The 21,128-nt window shown below is 39.9% G+C and overlaps 1 protein-coding gene and 2 pseudogenes across 2 annotated transcripts in view; 2 read left to right on the top strand and 1 right to left on the bottom strand.

The window, feature by feature from the left end:
* Positions 1–8,074: 8,074 nt before the first annotated feature.
* The window catches only part of LOC146458685 (uncharacterized), a 33,837-nt gene continuing 20,783 nt past the window's right edge, over positions 8,075–21,128 (bottom strand). Inside the window, exons 8-11 of one of the 2 annotated variants that reach the window (XM_085090429.1) lie at positions 14,596–14,724; positions 14,182–14,339; positions 12,027–12,087; positions 8,075–8,405 (exon numbers count right to left, since the gene is read on the bottom strand). In XM_085090429.1, coding sequence (XP_084946555.1) covers positions 8,383–8,405; positions 12,027–12,087; positions 14,182–14,339; positions 14,596–14,724 — 371 coding nt within the window. In that variant the 3' untranslated portion in view covers positions 8,075–8,382. Of the gene's footprint in view, positions 8,406–11,911; positions 12,088–14,181; positions 14,340–14,595; positions 14,725–21,128 lie in introns of those variants that run through there. The other variant, XM_085090428.1, reaches the window with a different exon arrangement.
* LOC146458689 (uncharacterized) lies at positions 15,843–16,925 on the top strand (annotated as a pseudogene).
* LOC146458688 (uncharacterized) lies at positions 18,716–21,123 on the top strand (annotated as a pseudogene).

Below are 21,128 nucleotides of genomic sequence, written 5' to 3'. Positions count from 1 at the left end.
GGTTTGAAGGTGGGAGTGAAGTTGGGAAGAGATAAACATTATAAGAATGGGTGCGATCGGAGTCGGAGGACATTACAGAGGAAATCAAAGACTGTGGGCAGTATGAAGAAAATCAAACACAATTTTCCCTTCATCAAATCGATTTTTCGGCAAGCCAGTCGTTACAAAAGGCAAGAGATTTTGAGACATGCCAATTCAGATCAGATCAACGCTGTGAGCGATGTTAAAGAGAAAAATCCTGTCAAACCGCCTTTGATGGCGCAATTGAGACAGCATAAAAATATACTCATATAGAAGTTTGCGCTATACAAATGTAAATTATTATTATTAACCATCTTCTCTGTCAATGTCTGCTGAAACGCTGACGTCCTTGGTGTAATTGTTACAACAATGCAACGTCAAGAACGACGCCTTGGAAGAGGAACATAGACTCTGAAAAAGACGATATAGGACACTCGAGGAGGAACTCATTCGACTGAAATTTTCTCTATTGTGCGAAAACCCTTGCAAGAGAAACGGTGAAATTTGTGAAGCGTGCGATAAAAGATTATGGAAGAATTGTTGATGGTTCCACCGCAAGAATTACAAAAACTGATCCAGTACTACAAAGGAGAATTGACGGAAAATGCCTTGCTCAACAAAGCGGCTACCGTGGCAGCCAAACGAGAGATCCTTTTGAAAAGTCATCTACCTGCGGGCATCATCAACGCGAAGGTCAAACCTCTTTCAAGAGAACGACACCACCTTACCAAAAGAGTGAGACGTGGTCCAACAGGTGGATTCGGAGGTCAAATGGAAGACGAGGAGGAGGACGATGATGCCTTGGTCACGGGTTCCCTAGAACAGTGGTTCAAAAGGATAATAAAAGCCACTCCCTCGAGAAAATAAATCAAAAAGGAGATCGAGAAGGAAATGAGAAAGAAATCAAAACACCTGCTTCTGGCAAGGGAACGAGTCGCACCCTTGTTAGAACCGCCAAGAGCAAACCTTCCGGCCCGAGGGGTGTCCTCACGCCTGTGACTCCTCAGTAAGAAGAGCTTCGTAAGAGAAGAGAAGCTTTGGAAACCTCAAAGGGAAGACGACAGACAAACTGGGCGTGGAATTTCATCCACCCGGTTACCAGCACTTAGGACCTGGCAACAAATTGAAGAAACAATTGAAACGGGGCGACCCTGGCAAGAATGGATTGGATCGCATCGCCAAACAGCATGGCATGGACCATTCGAGAGCCAAGAACATCGAGACAAGTAGAAAGTGGATAAAAAAATGGTGAAAGCCATCAACCCGGCAAAAAGAGCATGATGGAAGGCGTGGACAGAGGAATCATCAAGACCAAAAAACGTCTGAAATTAAAAGTTTTTTTTGTAACATTACACAAAATAAAAAATGTTCACTGTTTACTGGGTTGCCTTCACTCAATTAATATTAAAGACAATCCATTCCAGTAGGATCTGACACTCGATGGTGGTGCAGTGAATGCCGCCCGAAATCTGATGATGGCGGCAATCCTACACTTCAGTTGCGAACCCCATGTGGACCAGTTCTTCCACCACTGGACAGCTGAACTCCTCCAGATTTATACAAGGAATGTCTAGCATCACCAGCAAGTCTTTCTCGATATGGCCACCCCTGAAGGCCACGACTGTTTTTGTTTCTGTCTTGTTAGCTCTGTCTTGCTAGCTCTGTATAAGTCAACCACATCAACATGTAGTTCCTCCTGTGGCTTTGCATTCTCAAAATGTGTGGGTTTGTGCGGTACGCCATGGATGCGTCGCGTCACGTAGGTCACTTGTTTGACTTGGTTGGGCAGCAGGTCGGTGTACTTCATGGGCAACGAGTACATCACGTCACCATAACATCCACGTTGATCAGCATACCTTAACTCTCAACACACGAACTTGGGGAATAAAAAACCGTCCATATCGATGATGAGACAAATCCTCTCCATTGTTTTAAGCTCCGCCAAAGTGAGGTACTGGGCAAGTGAAGTCATCTTTCAGTCGGCTCACAAGACAATGACAATGAGTCAAACTACCCCTTCGATTAAATAAAACCCCTTTTTCCACACTCGATCTGTATTGTGGATAAGAGAAAAGAGTGGGTGGATGTGGGGTACCCCCTCATGTATAAGTCATGTGACCAGGTCCCTCCACCTTATAAAAGGAGAGACCACTTTCCATCAACATATTTCCGTCATGAGCCAACAACGAAGTAGTCGAAGACTCCGAGGCTGAGATCTCAGAGACAACCGTCCGTTGTTTCGGTCTGTAAGAGGGAGATGCATGTCACGTGGGAACCTTTCAACTCAACTGCTGCAAACAATTTCTTCACTTGAGCTGCTTTCAAATATGGAAACGTAACCATGATACTTGTCCACTCTGCCGACAACAAAACATGGAAGAAGAGCCTGGACCTGTTTCAAACCCGATCCAGACACCCAACCTAGAAAACCTCACTAATGCTGAAATCATAGCACGCTTAGAACGTCTGCTGGATGTCAATTTGGTCAGAAGGGAAATGGAACAAGGGAGTGGATTTTCATTCGATTAATTTTTTATTTTCATTTATACGGTTCCTTTTTAATTTTTTTCATTTGTTTTGCTTTATTTGCGTTATGTGTGTACGTAAAGCACTCCATCGGTTCACAAACAGACAAAGGCAACGGATTCGTTTTCGTTTCCACAGATACCGCTCCCACTTCAACTCGACTATGATTTGGAGTTCGATGACGCAGGCGTGTAAACTCTTCGTGTACTGTTGATCTTGATTCGTCGAACCATCGTCAATTCTGATTATCCAGGACATATTATGAACATAACACTTTCCATTCACGAAAATGGTTTCAGCTCGTTCTTCGGTTTCGCACATCCGTTATTCAATGTTATACTCCCAGGAAGAGTAAACACAATAAACATTGTCGTGGAACAATGGTATCAAGACAATGGCCTTCCCAACGGAATATTTTTTATAATTGATATGTATTGTGCTGTAGGAAGCAAGCGTACTTTATGTCGCTTCATTGATCGGCGATACGATTTCACAACCGTCGATCATTGATCCATTCGTTTTTCCGTTTCAGATGAATGCACGTTTCCTACCCATTCAAGTCATGGTTCTACTCCGCCCATTACACTTGGTACTAAGTTACGAAGATGGGGGGGAACAAGTCATCGACCGCATCGACCTTGGAATAAGCATGATACCTTCGAGTCAAAGAATCGTGGGCAAGATTAACTTGTCAGAATAAACGAGTTGTCGAGACTTCATCAGTTTGTTTCTCCCGAACCGTCTTGTTTGCTGCTTTCACTTCTCAACCAATGAATTCGCTATAGCTAGTGCTCGTGAAAACACGCATTCACACGATACAATAAGACGTTATGACATAAGGATTCATTAAAAAAACCAACACTTTCGTGCTCAATGGCCCATTCAACGGTAACGTGCAACAGGAGTCATTACCGAACAATCGGTAATGACTCCTGTTCGTTTTACTTTCGCAGATCCTAACTGATTTCGATGTATATGATGTAACCATTTTCGTTGACGCATTGTATGATGCAACAAACCAAGGAGAATTGTGGGACCAAGAAGTCACACACGTTTCCATCGAGTTGCTCTCTCAAGGGCAGCTCACAGAAGACCTAAAGAATTATTCACTGATTGTGATCGTTTGTTAACCTTTCTACTACCGCAACGTTTATACCATTTATACGTCATTATTGAAAAACAACGTGACTTGATATGTCATCGCGTAAGTCAATGGCTTATAAGAGCATATTCATCAGAGACAATGCTATCTTATTCTCGCAACGCTTCATTGTTAACAAAAATCGAATGCATTGACTAAGACAACTTTTTTTTTTTGCTTTTTTCTCCAGTTTGCATTCGATTTCATCGTTTTTCCGTTTAATCCCGGTCCTGTGAGATCACTTTTGGAAGAAATTGTCTCCAATAACAGAGAAGCAAGAAGAAGTGCTGAGCAAAGTGGCCATTCGGAACGTATTCCATACATAGGAATCAATATTAGATTAAGTGCCGCATCGATAAACGATAATCGATAATGCCGAAAATGAAAAATTCACCAACATAGATAAAATGAGTGACATTCCCACCATAGGATCTGACCCAGATCCAACCGATATGATGATTGCCTTGGCCGAAGCTGACAGACCGCTATGAAAAGAAAGAAAACAACAACGAGCCTTGAGTACCAATGCCCTTGCAGCCGGTCCAACCTCTCTTCTTGAAGACTACCTATAATCAGCGTTGGTGGAAAAAAAAATGAAAAGCCATCGAGGATCATTTGGACGGCTTGAGTACCCTTGCCACGCTGGATGGACCTGAAAGAAAGTCAATAAGCAAAAAAAGAGGCGAAGAATCTTGAAAAGCACCAGCAAGAAAATCCCATTATCCAAGGCCAGAAAAATGATCAAAGCTTTCAAAGGTGGACTATGGTTGGACAGCAGGGCCACTCTACAAAACCTCATCTCTAACATCCCGTGAGCCAAAGTTCCACTCTTGCAATTGCTAAGACGATAGAAAAATAATGTGTCATTAAAAAGTGGTTGATGGACATCACGTGTCGTCTCATGACGTCGTACACGTGTCGTCTCGTATTGACCTGACCCCTTGCTATGCGCCTGCACCACGCTTACCTCAACTATTTTATGGCGTCACTGACCGCAAAATACTGGCCCCTGATTGGTTCCTTGTTATCACGTGGTTACAGATCCGGCTCTCTGATTTGCTACCGACTAAACCCTCGCCTATTTACTACTAGTATAATAATATAATAAATTATTATTATTATTATTATTATTATTATTATTATTATTATTATTATTATTATTATTATTATTATTATTATTATTATACTTTGGTCTTCACTACAACCGGCGGAATGGGCAATGAATACTTGAGATACCATAGTCGATTAGCGGAGCTGATTGCTATCAAGAAAGGGGAGCAATATGCCAAAACCATGTCATGGATCAGGAGCCGAATTTCATTCGCACTGTTAAGATCTGCACTTGTCTGTCTAAGAGGTTCTAGGACTTTACGAAGAATTCAACGTGACATCAAGAACGCGGACATTGACATTGAAACTGCTGAAGGGGCCATTTGAGAGATGCGTATTTTGTTTATTTTTTTTCCTTTTCTTTTTATCAAGTGGAACTGATTTTAAAATGCCGAATTTCATTTTTTTTTTAAAACTTCACGACATTTGTTTTTTTTTCTTTTTCTTTACAAAAACGTTGTTGCTTAAAAATATTATCTTTTTTTAATCGAAATGAAATGTGAATAGGTTTTTAATAGCTCTTTTTTATATACTTTTAACTTGTAAATAGCAATTTGTGTGGAATATTTTAATAAAGAATTTTCATATTTTTAAAAAATTATATTTAAAAAAAATTATTAAAAAATTATTATTATTATTATTATTATTATTATTATTATTAAACAGATACGAGAAGATTATCTCACAATTACAAATCGGAGAGGATAAGTTTGTATCAGATTTTACACAAATTAACATAGAAATAGAAAAGCATTATAGTCATGAAAAAATGATACTCTAGAACGTTTCCAGAGATTTGTACAAGATCTGAATCTTCCTTATCTAGAGGAACAAGAAAAGCAAGACTTAGAAGATGAAATTAGTATTGGTGAGGTGTGGAACGCTTTAAATGGCTTCCAAAATGACAAAACTCCCGGCGATGATGGATTCACAAAAGAGTTTTACGAAGCCTTCGTTGACATCTTAGGTAATGCGCCCTTAGAATCTTTTTATGCAGGGTTCAAAAATGGACAATTATCCGTATCACAAAAAAGGGAATCACTTGACTAATCCCAAAAGACGAAAATAATTTAACTACTTTATCTAACTGGCGCCCAATTACCCTGCTTAATGTAGAATACAAGATTCTCGCTAAAGTAATTGCCAAGAGAATTGAATCAGTATTGCCGAAAATGATTCATCTGGATCAAACAGGATTTATTAAAGGAAGATATATTGGACAAAATGTGAGATTACTAGAGGATATATTGTAATAAACGGATATAAAAAAAATGCCAAGGATCCTTTTATTTATCGACTTTGAAAAGGCTTTTGACACAACTGAATGGTCCTTTATACAGAAGGTGCTCAAATGTTTGAATTTTGGCCAGGTTATTAGGAGATGGATCTCGGTATTATACAGTGATGTAGAAAGTGCGGTCTTAAACGGAGGCTACTCGACTAATTACTTCAAAATCCCCAGAGGTGTTCGACAAGGATGCCCCTTAAGCCCTTTATTATTTGCTCTAATTGTAGAGATAATGGCTCAAAAAGTAAAGCAGTCCTCGAAGTGCCGAGGAATAAAATTACCGCAATCAGGTGAGGCCAAAATTAGTCAGTTTGCAGATGATACTACTCTCATCTGTAGTGATATTAAGGCGCTCAAAGAAAGCATGAATGTTATAAACAATTTTGTGCCATATCAGGTCTTAAATTAAATAAGAAAAAAACCAAAGCAATGTGGATTGGTTCAACCCAAAATAACGAAGCTAAACTGAAAGGATTTGAATCTTATAAAGAACGGATTAAATCTCTAGGGATAAATTTATCATACATACATGAAAACAACGATAATTTTTTTTCTAAAATTTATAAAATGGACGTAAAGTTAAATATATGGCAAACAAGAGACCTATCTTTATTTGGACGCACACTGCTGGTTAAGACCCTCGGCTTGTCCAAATTAGTTTGTGTAACCTCTATGTTGTCTGTTCCTGAAATGGTTATTAGTAGGTTACGAGAAAAAATAATAAAATTTTTGTGGAAAAACAAAAATTTCAAAATAAAAGGATCGGTTATATATCAACCTCTCTTAAGCGGTGGACTTGACTGTCCTAACTTTCGCACAGTGGTTAAATCGCTTCGATTGCGCTGGCTCGGCAGGTTCTTAAATCGTACAAATGAATCATGGCAAGCAATCCCTAATGACTCCTTTAACAGTGTCGGAGGTTTACCTTTCTTACTGAAGTGTAATTATGATTCGAAACTCTTAGACAAACCTCCTCCTCTTTTTTATAGTGAAATGTTGGATTATTTCAAGGATCTGCGTTCAGGTTACCCTAATGTCTATAAAAGTGAGTTTACTCTTTGGAATAACAAGGAAATCACTATAGAGAATAAATCTATTTTTTGGGCTCATCTTTTTCAGAAAGGAATCTGCTTTGTTCAAGACCTATTAGACGAGAACGGAAAATTCTTGTCTCTTGAGGATTTACAAGTTAATTATAATGTTCAATTAAATGTTTTTCAATATTTTCAACTTATCGCTGCGATTCCAAGCGGCTTGAAGAAAACAGCTCAAGAAATTACCGTGACGAAAAGACACAAACTAAAAGTACAAGATGTCTTCCAATTTGCTGACAATAGACATGAAAGGACTACTACAATTCATTTCAGGAAGGTAAATTATAGAGCCTACTGCCGTCAAACGCTGGTCTAGCCTCTTTCCTTATTTTGCCACCAGTTGGAAACAGTCATTTAATACAATCTATAAATTGAAGAAGGACAATAAATTAAGAGAATTTGGCTACAAAACTCTCCATAGAATTTTAGTAACCAACAAAGAACTTAAACTAGGTTCATGGGACAAACATCCTGCATACTGCTAGGATTTGAATGTCGAACGTGTGGTATATGAAAGAAATGTGATGGTATATTTCCAGCCTGGTGAATGAAAGAGAATGATGATTATTCCAGAAAGTGACGCAGGCATACTCGGAAAAAAGAAATCCGAGTGCTCCTATCGGGAGTCGAATCCTAGCAGTATGCAGGATGTTTGTCCCATGAACCTAGTTTAATGGCCTTAGCTCCCAGGAGTCTCCTGTAGCTCAGTGGTAGAGCATCTGAACTAGTAATCGGAAGGTCTTAGGTTCGACTCCTGATAGGAGCACTCGGAATTCTTTTTTCCGAGTATGCCTGCGTCACTTTCTGGAATAATCATCATTCTCATTATTATTATTATTATTATTATTATTATTATTATTATTATTATTATTATTATTATTATTAAAAAAGTGCAAGCAACAATCATTTTGCTGTATGCCATTACAAGTAACTGTTGTAAGTGATGTATTTTATTGTAAGTAACTTCTGTATGTAAGTGCAACGTGACGTAAGTCATTGTAACGCATTGTAAGTCAGTCGTTTAATAAACTCTTAACGAAAAAAACAAAAACAATGTCAACAATCCATCCAAGGAGCTATCGTTTTCGGGAAAACGGCAATAAAAATTGTAAGAATGAAGAAAGGTGAAAAGAGTCCATTACAGGTACCGCCAAGACTACAGGACGTTTGACCACGGGTCATCTTTCTGTCATTATACTGTTTTAGCAGGTGCGCATGCTCAAACCTCAAAACGTACCACATGGAAGAAAAAAATAAATACATTTATATATATATATACATGGCTGAATCTCAGTTTTAAAAGTACTAAGAGGTGGAACTAAAGTGTGAGTATACACCAAATTTATTTGCTTTGGTGTATACAAGTTGACATAATTAACAAAGCAACAGCAGCAACTAATAAAAATAAAACTTAAATAAGTGGTAAACAAATAAGTGAATATACAGGACAAAAAGGATTCGTAAGCTATGTCGATAGAAATTACAGGATTGTTACAAATGTACAAGCTTTTCATTATTTCAAGAATTGAAGAAGGTGTAAGGTAAGCATTTTCTTTTTTTCAAAATGTTGATTAGTATTTCATGTATTTGTTTTTTGAATAATTTACTGCTGTCAAACTTTCTAATATTATCCGGTAGAGAATTCCATAGCCGTGCGCTAAATCGAGAAAATGAATTCTTTAGTTGATCAAGACGTGAAGACGTGATATACAATTTGTCGGCGGTTGCTGACCTGGCGTTGTAGGAATGTATATCTGAGACATGTTTAAATAAAGTTTGAATATGAACAGGTGCTAGTTTGTTTTGGATATCATACATTAAACAGGAAACAGATTTGACATAGAGAAAATGAACAGGTAGGATGTTAAGGTTAATTAAATTTAGGAATAGCGTGTTCACTTTTTGTAGAAAAGTTCATCAAACGCAGAGCCCGTTTTTGTAGGAGAAGAAGCTTTTCTAGGTAAGACTTGAGACGCTTGACCCCACGAACTAATTCCATACACGAGGTAGGGGGAAAAGGTGATTGATATATCTTGAAAAGAACAGAGAGGGGTACAAAATGTCTCTATTTAGCTATCATGCCAATTAAATCTATATGAACTTGCCAGTTAAGATTCCTGTCAATGAGTATGCCAAGATATTTCACGTAATCTTCACATTCTAATGTTGAATATGAAACTTTATCATTGTCGTAAATATTTATCGTTGGTTGATAAGGACGTTTTTTTTTTGTTCTAACAAGAATATCTGTTTTACTCAAGTAGGATGTTAAACACACACACATCAATCTTTCAAAGATTCTATTACAGTGCAACGAACTTCTTTGTTGTAAATGTGACCTGTGATTGGCTGATCAATGTTGGGTGGCCCCGGTTGAGTTCGTTGCACTGTAAAATTTGAAAGTGAGATAGGTCTGTAATTGTTTGGGTCTGTCTCGTCACCGTCTTTGCAAATGTGAATGACTTTTTCGTGTTTAAGTTTAGAAGGGTAATTCCCACAATTAATTGAAGCATTAAATATGTTCGCCAAAACATAAGAGAAGGTAGTGCAAGCACATTTTAAACAAGGACCCGCACTATAAAAGGGATAGCTCCTCCCACCTTTGTCACACAGTCATGGCTTCAATGTCACAATAGGGATGGCGGACATAGTGAGCAAGTAGAAAGTAAACGTTGTAGAATCGGTATTTCAAGAAATAAAGCCAAACGTGTGTTGAAAAAATAACCTAAGCTGTTACAAGAATATTTTGGACAAAATATATTGCAACTTAGCCGCAAAAACAAATGAGCAAAACTCCAACTTTATTCACGAGCCAATTACGCATACGAATTTCAAATTTATTCTGTCAATATTCTATTGTATCTTGCCGCACGGACTCCGTGACGTTCACGGCTCAGTCTTCACAATGAAATGACTGGCGGCTTGGCCAGGCCAAGTTCCTCTTATAGTGCGGGTCCGTGTTTAAAAGATTGAAGTTGGACTCGAATACAGACCATGCGCTTTGTTGTTGGAGATGGACAGAATTTCGAGTTGAACCCCGTAAGGGGTCACAGGAACAAAAAGGAAAGAGGTCAGGTGACTGGTTTGACGGTAATAATCAGTGAAATGGTGCAAAGATCGGGGTAGCTTCGAAGCTAGTTTGCATCCAATGGAGGCAAAGAAGCTGTTAAGAATATTGGCAATTCGGGATGGGTCTTGCGTTAAACAGCTATTATCAGGTTCCTTGAGTTTACACATGAATTTACGATTTCTCTTTTTTCTCTTCTTGTTTTGTTTAGCAAACTAGTGCCATAAATGACCCTTGTCATGTCGTTGTCAATTTGCCGACGGGTATTGTGTACAGTGTATTGGTGGCATTGCATCCAAATGATTCGGACGTTTCCAGGCCCTCTCTTTGGCATAGATGATAACTGAGTAATGGAGCTGTATCTTTTTCTCACAAGTTTCTAGTCCTATTTTCTCCTTATCTCAAAAAAAGCCCGCATTTTAAAATGGCGTTTAAGGGTTATGCTCCCGGTGATATAAACTATTACAACCCTTAGGTGTCCAAGATCGAGGGCCTGTTTCACAGGAAATTCCTTCGCAAATCTGGAGAGATTTTCGGGGAAAATGCTCCGCCCGATCCCCGCGTTCCCCTTAATTTCACTCCCAGTCCCCTATGTCTACCCTCTCGACCCTCGCGCCCCTTATTATTTTACTCTTTCCAGTCCCTTATTTGTCAGGAGTACCTAATGGGGCCACTTGACTAAAAACCTGCTCTACAGCCTACAGGCTGCAATGGAGCTGGCTTGGAACTGAATACATTGGGCGGTTGACTGGCTGGAAGCCTTCTAACTATCTAGCTTGCTAAGATTTTTTTTATGAAACCACTGGTTCTAGCTGGGTAAAAAAAATGCCCACTCCCTCTTGGGGATTTTCAGGGATAATTTACAGCACTGCGTGGGGGAATTTTTGGTAGACTGCTTGTGGTGCAGTTTATTTTTTCCTTCTTCCGCTCGGCTCTCCATCGATGGACATCAGGAACTGCTCTCATTTAGAAGGCAAGTATGGTGCTGGCCAGAAATTACTTAACACTTGACAAAAAACAATCAGAAGGTAGACAAAAACTGGGTTACGTTTACCTATGATATTAAAGCCTGTGTTAAGGACACGCGACCGTCCTCTGTACACTAGCAATTTTGAAACCTGATATTTGAAAATAGACTGCTGGCGTACTCAACTCAACTCAACGAGAACATTTTCAACTGTTTTGTTATTGGCCCTAACGATTGCTTGACACACACCGAAAGTTCTCTGGTTGATAATTAACTCTCATGGGAAAATGTTCTCAGCTTCTCAGAGCCAGCAAGACGTATATTATAAAATACACTTGCTAACCAGGATCTGCGTCATAGAACCTTACTCCCAGCCAGAAATTTTATTTATCCCCCTTTAAGCCAGGAAATTGGTGACTTATGTTCTTGCCAGCCAGGAAAATAATAAGAAAACATTTTTCCCAGGACTTGAGCTGAATTGTGTTAATTACTACTAAAAATGGGCTGGACTTCTACTCAACTCTTGTCTACCAATCTTCAGCGACAACCCTTACAACAGCAAACGTCATTCAAGAAAACAGGTTATGACAAAATTTGTGGAAAATTGTTTCAGGCTAAATTAAACTTAGGATACTGGAACAACAGAACGAAAAGTAAATAAAAATTCTCAAAAGATTTTTTTTTCAAACAAAAAATGTCTGATAAATAACTCAACACGCTTTATTGCAAACAGTGTACAAAGAATTTAGAATGTACTGATTATCCGGTATCCAAAGACGATCAGCTTCTGAAAGGCACTTGAAGACCCTCACCGTACAATAAAGCTTTCGTTATCTCGTAAGTCACAAACTGAATTCCAACCAGAGGAGCAACCTGTAACAAAAGATTTTTGTTGTCACGTACATGAAATATCGACAGAACTGAACGTCAAGTAAACAAATACCTAAAATGCAGTTCGTTCATCTATTGACTCTATTTGGTAGTAATTCTGGGTGTTTTACAGCCTCATTCTCAGCTCGTGCTTCTAAGTTACAACTTAAAAAATGCAAAGAGCTACGGGTGTTTTTCTTTAGGAGACCTCTCAGCTATCCCCTTTACGAATTGATGGCTAAGTATTCGAAACAGTTCGCTCGTGCAAGGTTTTTGGTTTGGTTTAGCGTCTGCACATTATCCGTGTTCTACGTAGAGGTGTCGTTATTGCTGCTGATCTTGTTGCTATCTACGTCGCTCTCGTACGCTCCGTCCTAGAGTATTGATGCGTTGTTTGGCATAACGCCCTTCTTGCCTGTCCGTCTAGTGAAATAGAGCGGGTCCAAATGCTTGCTTTTAGGATAATATACCCCCAATCTTCTACTAAGAAGCCTTACAAATTGCTAAATTGCTAGACTTGGGGACAGGCACAACGAACTCTGCATGAAGGCGGGCCCTTGTCAATACATCTAACCCCGATCAGGCCTAACGGCCATGATTATTCCCTTAGAAACTCAACTCTTGGAAGTCTTTTAAATGTAGAACTGAGCGTTTTAAGCGAAGCTTTTTCCCTAGCACCATCCTAATGGCAAACGTAACATCTTCTAAAAGTTGAATGTCATGGTTTGTTTAAGATTTTTTCTTAGGTTTAGTTTTAATGGGAGTATTTGTATTTATGACTCAAAGGTATCCAATCTGGTTAAAGCCCGGATTTACAAAGTGGAATGAAAGGAAAGAAACTAGGGAATAATAAAGATTAGTTTACATCAATTGTGCATTGACAATTTGAGTATTGCGTTATTGAAATTAGAATAATACAGTTTCTAAGCAGTCGCAAGCATTCTTAAATTTCTCGTGAACGCTGTCTGCTTATTGTTGTTAGTTCAATGATGAATGATATATCAGTCTGGGTGACTTCAGAAAGTCTGTCAACTGAAAACTTTGTTGAGAAACGCTTTAACTAGAGCATAAGCTCATATTCACGTCTGAGTGGGTGTAATAATTGATCATTGAAGTTTAAGCCAAAACATTTGTTCAATGTGTCTCTCAGAATATAATGGTAAAAGCGCAAAGCAAACTGTGCTTAAACGATTGAGGTAAACATTATGGCAACAGGTGACCAAGGGGAAATGTGTTTGGACTGAATTATTAAAAGGGTTCAGGTTACTTAAATTTCTTGCCACTAATTATAAATTTGAAAAATGATCAGAATAACAGGCACTGGCATAATAAGACCAATAAAGATAATTTAATCTGTAAGTCAGGGATGGATCCGGGATTTTGACGATTTTGTCTGGTGGCGTCAGGCCCCATGTGTGGCCAAGGGGTATATTTGTAATCAAAAAGAATGTTTTCAGGGGGGGGGGGGGGCATGGTACACCAAACATTGTTGTAAAAGTAGAATGTCCACTGAGCTACAGTGGGCATGCACTGAGGACAACAATGTAGTCTAGACATCTCTCTGAGGCAGATATTGTTAAGTTATTAGTAGCTGCTGAATTTTGCTATCTACACGACAGTTACTATTTTTGTGTTTTCCTGTGTCTGTAGGCGAAGTAGAATAAAAAAAAATTACTTAATTTTATTTTATTATTCTACTTCGCCTACAGACACAGGAAAACACAAAAATAATAACTGTCGTGTAGACAGGGAGATCACAACAGCTTTTTAAAAGCAATTATAGTGGACCCATTAACTATGTAAGACAGATAGAGCTTGCCCTAATGGTGTCAGCTTCAGAAAAATTTTACGTTTCAACTTCTCGTGGTTAGGGTTGTAATCCTTTCAACCATTTTCTTTGATCCACCCCGGTAAATGTCAAGACGTTCTAATTTTATAACCAAAAAAGACCAACCTAGGAAAAGATGCACTTATGAAACCTTTGTTGTGTTCTTGAGGCAACTAGAAAGAATAGTGTTATCATCTACAAGATGGTCATTTTCGTTATCCTACGTTCTTTTAATTGACATTGTAAAATGTCTGTTGTTTATTTATTACCTTTAACAAATTTGGCCACATCCCTTTGTATAAACCACGAATACCTTCTACTTTGACAATGATAGTGAATGCATTTCCAGTTGAAGTGTACGCAAATAAGTCTCCACTGATTCCTTTCATTTGCATTCGCCTCCGTACCACATCAAGTGGGTAAGTTACTGAAAGACCATGTTCATAAAAACGGATATAAGTATGACTATGCTAACAATGAACCTTACTGAAAGATAACAGTAACTAGTTTCCCTGGTTTATGATGTTAAGGGGGTCAAAACGCATAAATGTCATCTGCTCCAGAAAAGTAGAAAGCTTCTACTAAATATCAGTTGATGAAAAATGTGCTTGCCTAACTTTTCCCTAACAGTGGCTGCTGTCTACGAGGAATCTAGCTTTTCTTTTCTTATAAAGCTGACTTACTTGTTTGAGAAATAGCTCCTGCCAACCCGCCGCAAAATAGACGAACAGTCACAGGTAACTCTCTATCCTTGTCCATTCTCTTCAACTCTGCTCCGCGAGCCATTACTATGAAATTTCTTAGGACAAAATCTAAAAAAGAAAACATTACGAAGTAATGTATCATGATAAGGATATTAAGGAATTTAAGGAACCAATTGACCAATTTCATGTTTAACCCTTTCTTCTGCAGAGTATAAGACCAAAAATGGGAACAATCGTTTAAAAGATCATTAAAAAATAAAGACAGTAAACTTCCAACAAATAAACAACACGACAGTACTGTAAGATTGAAGTAATTCCTGTCTACAACATCCGTTGCTCAGTCTATTATCGAGTACTGCCGCTTAAAAGGCACATTAAGGAAGAAAATGTAGCGCACATTAAAGAAGAAATGGCTTTGCTTATGAACGCAATGATTTTAGACCGTGAATGTCCAGACGATAATTGTGATATGTTTTCATTCATCCTGCAATAATGAAAGCCAATAGTGATGGACCACTGTTAACTTGTTTTCAATTTCAATTCAATTTCAAAGAAGGGGAGACTCTCTCTTCATTCCTGGGGAACTCGAGGAAGTTCTCCAGTCTCCCTGGGTGCAGTGCACCTGTACATTTCAAAAGCTCTATTTTCACTGGACCCTGATAACCTGCAGCTTCATTGTTTTTTTAGGGTTGGAAGCGTTTTTTTTTTTTTAAGACGTTGCAAACGGTGCAGGTCGTCCCCTGAGCGTGGTCCGATGCGTTCAGTGCAAACGATAATTCTCGAAATCGTAGCGGGGAGAAGGGGGAGGGGGGGGGGGGGACTGTTTTCGTTCTGAAGCAAATCTCTATTTAATAAATGATGATACTAATGTCAAGGCCGCTCGAGGGTATACAGCGTTTGCCTTTAAGGTATCATTCCCATCATGCCGTTTATTTGAAGCATTTTACGATTGTTTAACCAAGATTCTATCACGTGACTAAGAGACAAAAGATCCCATGAGATAGCACAGCGCATGTTCCAGATCATTTTGCACGGCTTGCCAGAAAGGGAAGGATTTACGCCACTGTTTGCTACAACTTCGGTAAAAAATCATTTCGAAATTCGAACGAGATATACGAAGTACATCTCGATATACATAGGGGAGCCAACGTGGTTGGCTAAACGAACGCCTGACTCATCGTTGTTTCATTGAGCTTCAACGTGGTGTAAGCGATTTAGTGTTTCCCGCCACAAGACATACTGTAATGGCGGACGAAGAAGATAGCTCGGCAGCTATTGTCGGCACCGCACAACCGGACGTACGAGCCATCTTGGTTGACTTGCTTAGTGAAGTAAAGAAGATGAATGCAAACTTCGCGAAGATATCTTATTGTGATGAAGATGAGCCTCCGCCGTCTTCGACAGACCGAACAAGGACGAGGCAGGGGACAGCGGCGCCGATGGCGAAGAAACCGCCGCCCAAGTAGCGCAACGTACGGTCATAAAGAAGGACTCTGACCTTCTGGCTGACATACCCAAGATTTGGACGTCAGAGGAAAGACAGGTACCTCTATTAGTGACAGTCTGCCGGAATTCTTGCTTCCCTTTTGAAGGGAAAAATTGCTGATGAGAAAATTCAATCGAAGATTGAAAAATATCCACGTCCCTCGAATGTAGAGGGGCTGCGTACGCCACGTGTGAATCACCTTATTTGGAACCAGCTCCCTGCACAAGTCAGGACGCAAGATTCCAAAACGCAAAAGTCACAATATTCCCTCGTGGTGTCTTTAGTCTCTATAATTAGAGCGACTGAGCTGGCACTGAAGGAAAGCCGAGGAAACAAGGAGCTTGTGACGTGCTTGACCGACGCCATCGCCTTGGCGATCCAAGGTTATCACGACATGAACACCACGCGGCGGCAAGCAATGAAGAGGGAGCTAAACAAGGATTACGCGGCCTTATGCAATAGCACAACAGTGAATGCGTCCTTTAAATTTCTCTTTGGAATCTTTCCAAATTGGCGGAAGATATTACGCAAACACACTGACAATGAAGATGTACCCTTCGCACCAACAAGGCAACTACAGCCGTAGCAATAGATACTCTGCTGGTAGTCGTCGAAACTTTGGAAGTCAAAGTCACCGCTTCAGCCCTTATCAGCGTGGACGAAATTATTGTCTGTCCAAGGGCCATCCACCCAGAAGCAGAATTAAAAAAGAGGGTGCAGCAAAACAAAACTCGCGGACAAGGTATGTTCAAAACAACTGCCGCCAGCCTTGAATGATTTCTCCCCCGATGTTGGTTTAATAGTTAGCAATCAGCCAGATTTTAGAGCGGGGAGACTTATTGAGTTTGTCCTCCTGTGGCGTAAGATCACGTCTGACCCGAATACACTACAATATGTGCAAGGGGTTCAGATTTCTTTCAAAGAAGGAGTTGCACCTCATGATCACCAACAGGCTTTCCGGCCACGTGTCTTTAATGCCCAACGAAAAGACATTGTTCAAATTAAGAATTAAAGTCTTTTGTTAAAGGCGGTACTTAAAGAATCACATTCTGAGCCAGGGGAGGTTATGTTGACGACATTTTTACGCCCCAAAAGAGATGTGTCTTTTCGAATGATTCTCAATCTTAAACAGTTTAATGAATCGGTGGAATACCACCATTTTAAAATGGACACATTGGAAACAGTCACAAGAATGATTTAACCTGGGTGTTTCATGGGATCGGTGGATCTTAAGGATGCGTACTACACTGTGCCAATACACCCTGACTAACAGAAATATCTGAGGTTTATGTTTAATGGCACTCCATACCATTATACATATCTACCAAAACTCCTTAAGCCAGTTTTCTTCACATTGAATACTAAGGGTCATTTGAGCTCAGGATATATTGATGACTCATACTTGAAAGGGGACACAGTGGAGGAGTGCCAACAAAATATCACTGACACTGCTTGCCCGTTTAGTAGGCTGGGGTTTCATATCCACCCCACCAAATCAGTGCTCACCCCCTCCCATGTTCTAACATTTTTGGGTTTTATTCTTAATTCCTTGAAAATGACAGTTTCCCCGACTCAGGGAAAAATTCAACAGACCATTAAGGCAGTGACCTTCTGAGGATGATCAACCCTCCCATTTTTGAGGTTGCAAAGGTAATTAGTATCCTAGTATCCAATTTCCCTGCTGCTGAACTATCGAGCCCTGGAACTTGACAAAACTAGGGCTCTCGACACTAATGCGGGTAACTATGGGGCCTCCCTGCACTTTTCCGATGCATCATTTGAGGAATTGCAGTGGTGGGTAAAACACATACTACATTCTAAACGACACCTATCCCATGGTGTGTCAACTATGATCATACGGTCCGATGCGTCAAAAAAGGGTTGGGGGGGGGGGGGGGGGGCGGCAGTATTTGAGGGCCAAGAGATTGGAGGTTGGTGGACCCCCTCCAAAGCCTCTCGACATATCAATATCCTTGAATAAGGGCAGCATTTATTGCCCTCATTTAGTCATTTAGGGAGAGGCTCACAGGAGCCCACATTTAACTGCACCTTGATAACACTACTGCAGTTTCGTATATCAAAAACACGGGTGGTTCACAATCTCTAGAGCTCAATTGCCTAGCATTTAAAATGTGGGATTCGTCCATAACGCGCGATAATAGGACATTTTCACTATGGCGTCATTTTACTACAACTACCAGAATTCTTCTGGTTTTTGTTTTCTCATGCTTATTAGAGCTATTGTTATTTGCTGTCCACTGGGATTACAAAATTTGAATTTGAAAAGGAAAACGAAATGAATTCTGGTAGTTGTAGTAAAATGACGCCATCATGAAAATGGCCTATTGGATTTCTGTTGAATGTTAGGGCTGAGGCCCAATCCCGCAATTTCTCTGATAAACACGAGTGGACTTTGAATAGCAGTGTGTTTGCTGACATCTTATCCCAGTACCCAGAACTTAATATTGACTTGTTTGCAACCAGGCTTAATCATAAATTGCCTACATACTGCTCTTGGAAACCAGATCCAGGCTGCTCATTTATTGGCCCCTTCTCAGTTAACTGGGGTATTTATAATTTTTATGCATTCCCTCCATTAAGTCTCATCCCGCGATGTCTGCAGAAAATCCCACAGCACCAGGCCAAAGGAATAATGGTAGAACCCTTGTGGCCAACACAGTCATGGTTTCCGTGTGTTCTTCAACTGCTTTATACTCAACCGTGGATACTTTCCCCAGACAAAAGATTCCTCTCTCATCCTAGCCTTGAGGGAACAACACCCAGTGTGGAAAAAGCTTAACTTGATGGTGTGTCCGCTACCCGGAACTCCTTCCGACGGGTAAACGTTTCTCCAGAGGTCACAGACATCATCATGGCTTCATGGCGATCAGGGACTCAAAAACAGCACAAAAGTTACATCGAAAAGTTGCTGGCGTTTTGTCGTGAGAGGTCAATGGGTCAATACTGTTCATCACCGCTCTGTGATGCACTAGAATTTCTAATGGCATTGTATACTAGAGGTCTTGGTCTTCCATCCTTCGTATCACGGACTGTGCCAATTTTGACTCTCGCCCATTAGTTGTCCGTTTTATGACAGGAGTTTTTTTAGAAGCGAAAGCCACAACCAAAGTATGATGGCATATGGGATTCTTACAAAGTTCTTGACATCTGAGTACGTTACATCCTGCGAAGGAGCTGTCTCTGAAAGATTTGAGATTGAAAGTACTGATGTTGCTGTTACTAGTCAGAGGGTAGAGGGGACAATCAATACACTTGATAACAATTTCAGCTATGAAGCGTACAGAATCCTCCTGTCAGTTTCACATACTTCACCACACTAAAACAAGTACGCCAGGACACCCATCTACAAGTGCCACAATCTCTGAATTTAAGCAATATACCGAAATCTGTCCCGATTGCCCTAAAAGAATATCTGGACCGCACTCAAGGCCTTCGAAAGGCTGAAAAGTGTCTGTTCATCAGTTATGTAAGACCACACCGAGCAGTCACAAGGGATACTATTTCACGATGGGCCAAGGATGTGCTTGAAAGCTCTTGGATTGACTCTTACAAGTTCGCCCCCCACAGCACAAGAGCAGCTGCTGCATCTAAAGCAAAGCAGAAGGATGTTCCCTTGGACGTTATTTTGGCACATGTGGGCTGGCGCTCAGCAAAGACTTTGCGGACGTTTTATGATAAGCTTGTTATACCTAATAACAACACTATGGCATCTGCCATTTTGTCACAGTAGTTTCTTTACTTTGAAGTACCTGTAGTCATCGTGGTTTTCATTCCTTTTTCTGTCTCTTGCTATTGTCACAGAAGACGAGTATCCTTGTTGTTAGCCCAGTCATACACCATGTATTGTCACAGGCGGACCACAGATTAAATACAGTGGTTGTTTCATCCACACGCTTGTTTCCTGCGTGGGTGTTCCAATGTTTTAAAGTCTCATGGAATCTCCTGTCTCTTAGGCACGTGAAATAATAAAATTAAGCGAAACTTACCTTACGTTGAAGTTTGATTGAAATTCTACCAAGTTTACTGACGTTGAGAGGGAGGAGATCACATGCCCACCCTTTGTTGCCTCCCACTCAGGACATTGTCCTGTAGGGTACGTACTGCAGTACCCATTTACAACAGTGTGGGTTGTACATGTTCTTATTTGTCACACTCTGCTTCTTCAAATAATGATCTGGCACATGCACTGTGCTATCTCATGTGATCTCCTCTTTCTCAACGTCACGTGATAGAATTTCAATCAAACTTCAACTTAAGTTGAGTTTCGTTTAATTTTACTGTTATCCCATATTAGCTGTGACATTAGCCACGGCCTTTTCTGTTGTAGTTTACATATTAGTCAATTTAGCTCACGTGAAACTGTCTGGTTTCGGATCAACCCCGAATGAATTTATTTATCTAATTGAACATTTAGATTTTGCGGCCGGAGATACAAATACGTGAGGCGTTGTGCTACCGTATGCAAATTTTCAGCGTTTACGTCCTGATCTGATCGGTTACGCCTGTTTGACACCAAATGAAATTTCACCCACTGTGAAATTTCCTATTTTACCTTTACTCTTTCACTCGCGGCATTACCTCGGATTTTTAGGGTTAGTTCCTTAGAAGGTTTCATGTTTGCGTTTCTTGTTTGCTGAAACGAGTCGAACTTTTGGAAAATATCTGTCCTGAAAAGGAAAGTTGTGCCCCAGTTACGGTAAATGGAAGGATTTAGCAGACAACACCTCGACTAACTCTTTCTAGAATAATTTGTTCGTTGCTTTGATATTTCATCCTTTTTTTTGTCTCGTAATGACGGCTGATGGTGAACATTTAATACATAGACTAATGGATGATTAGGATAAAGTTTACGACCTATCGAGCGAGAGAATATTTTTGCCCAACTGCTCCTACTCACGAGTTAAAAAAGACGCTCTTTGCACTGTTTCTAGAGCCTTTGTGCAAATACTTGCAGTAAAATAGATATGGCAAGAAGAATAAAAGAAGTCAACTAGGACTTACTGTT

Source organism: Pavona decussata, unplaced genomic scaffold (genome assembly GCF_977016875.1).
Source record: "Pavona decussata unplaced genomic scaffold, jaPavDecu1.1 SCAFFOLD_232, whole genome shotgun sequence".
Lineage (NCBI taxonomy): Eukaryota > Metazoa > Cnidaria > Anthozoa > Scleractinia > Agariciidae > Pavona > Pavona decussata.
The sequence above is the reverse complement of the archived record's forward strand: the minus strand, read 5'-3'. Positions and strand labels throughout refer to the sequence as shown.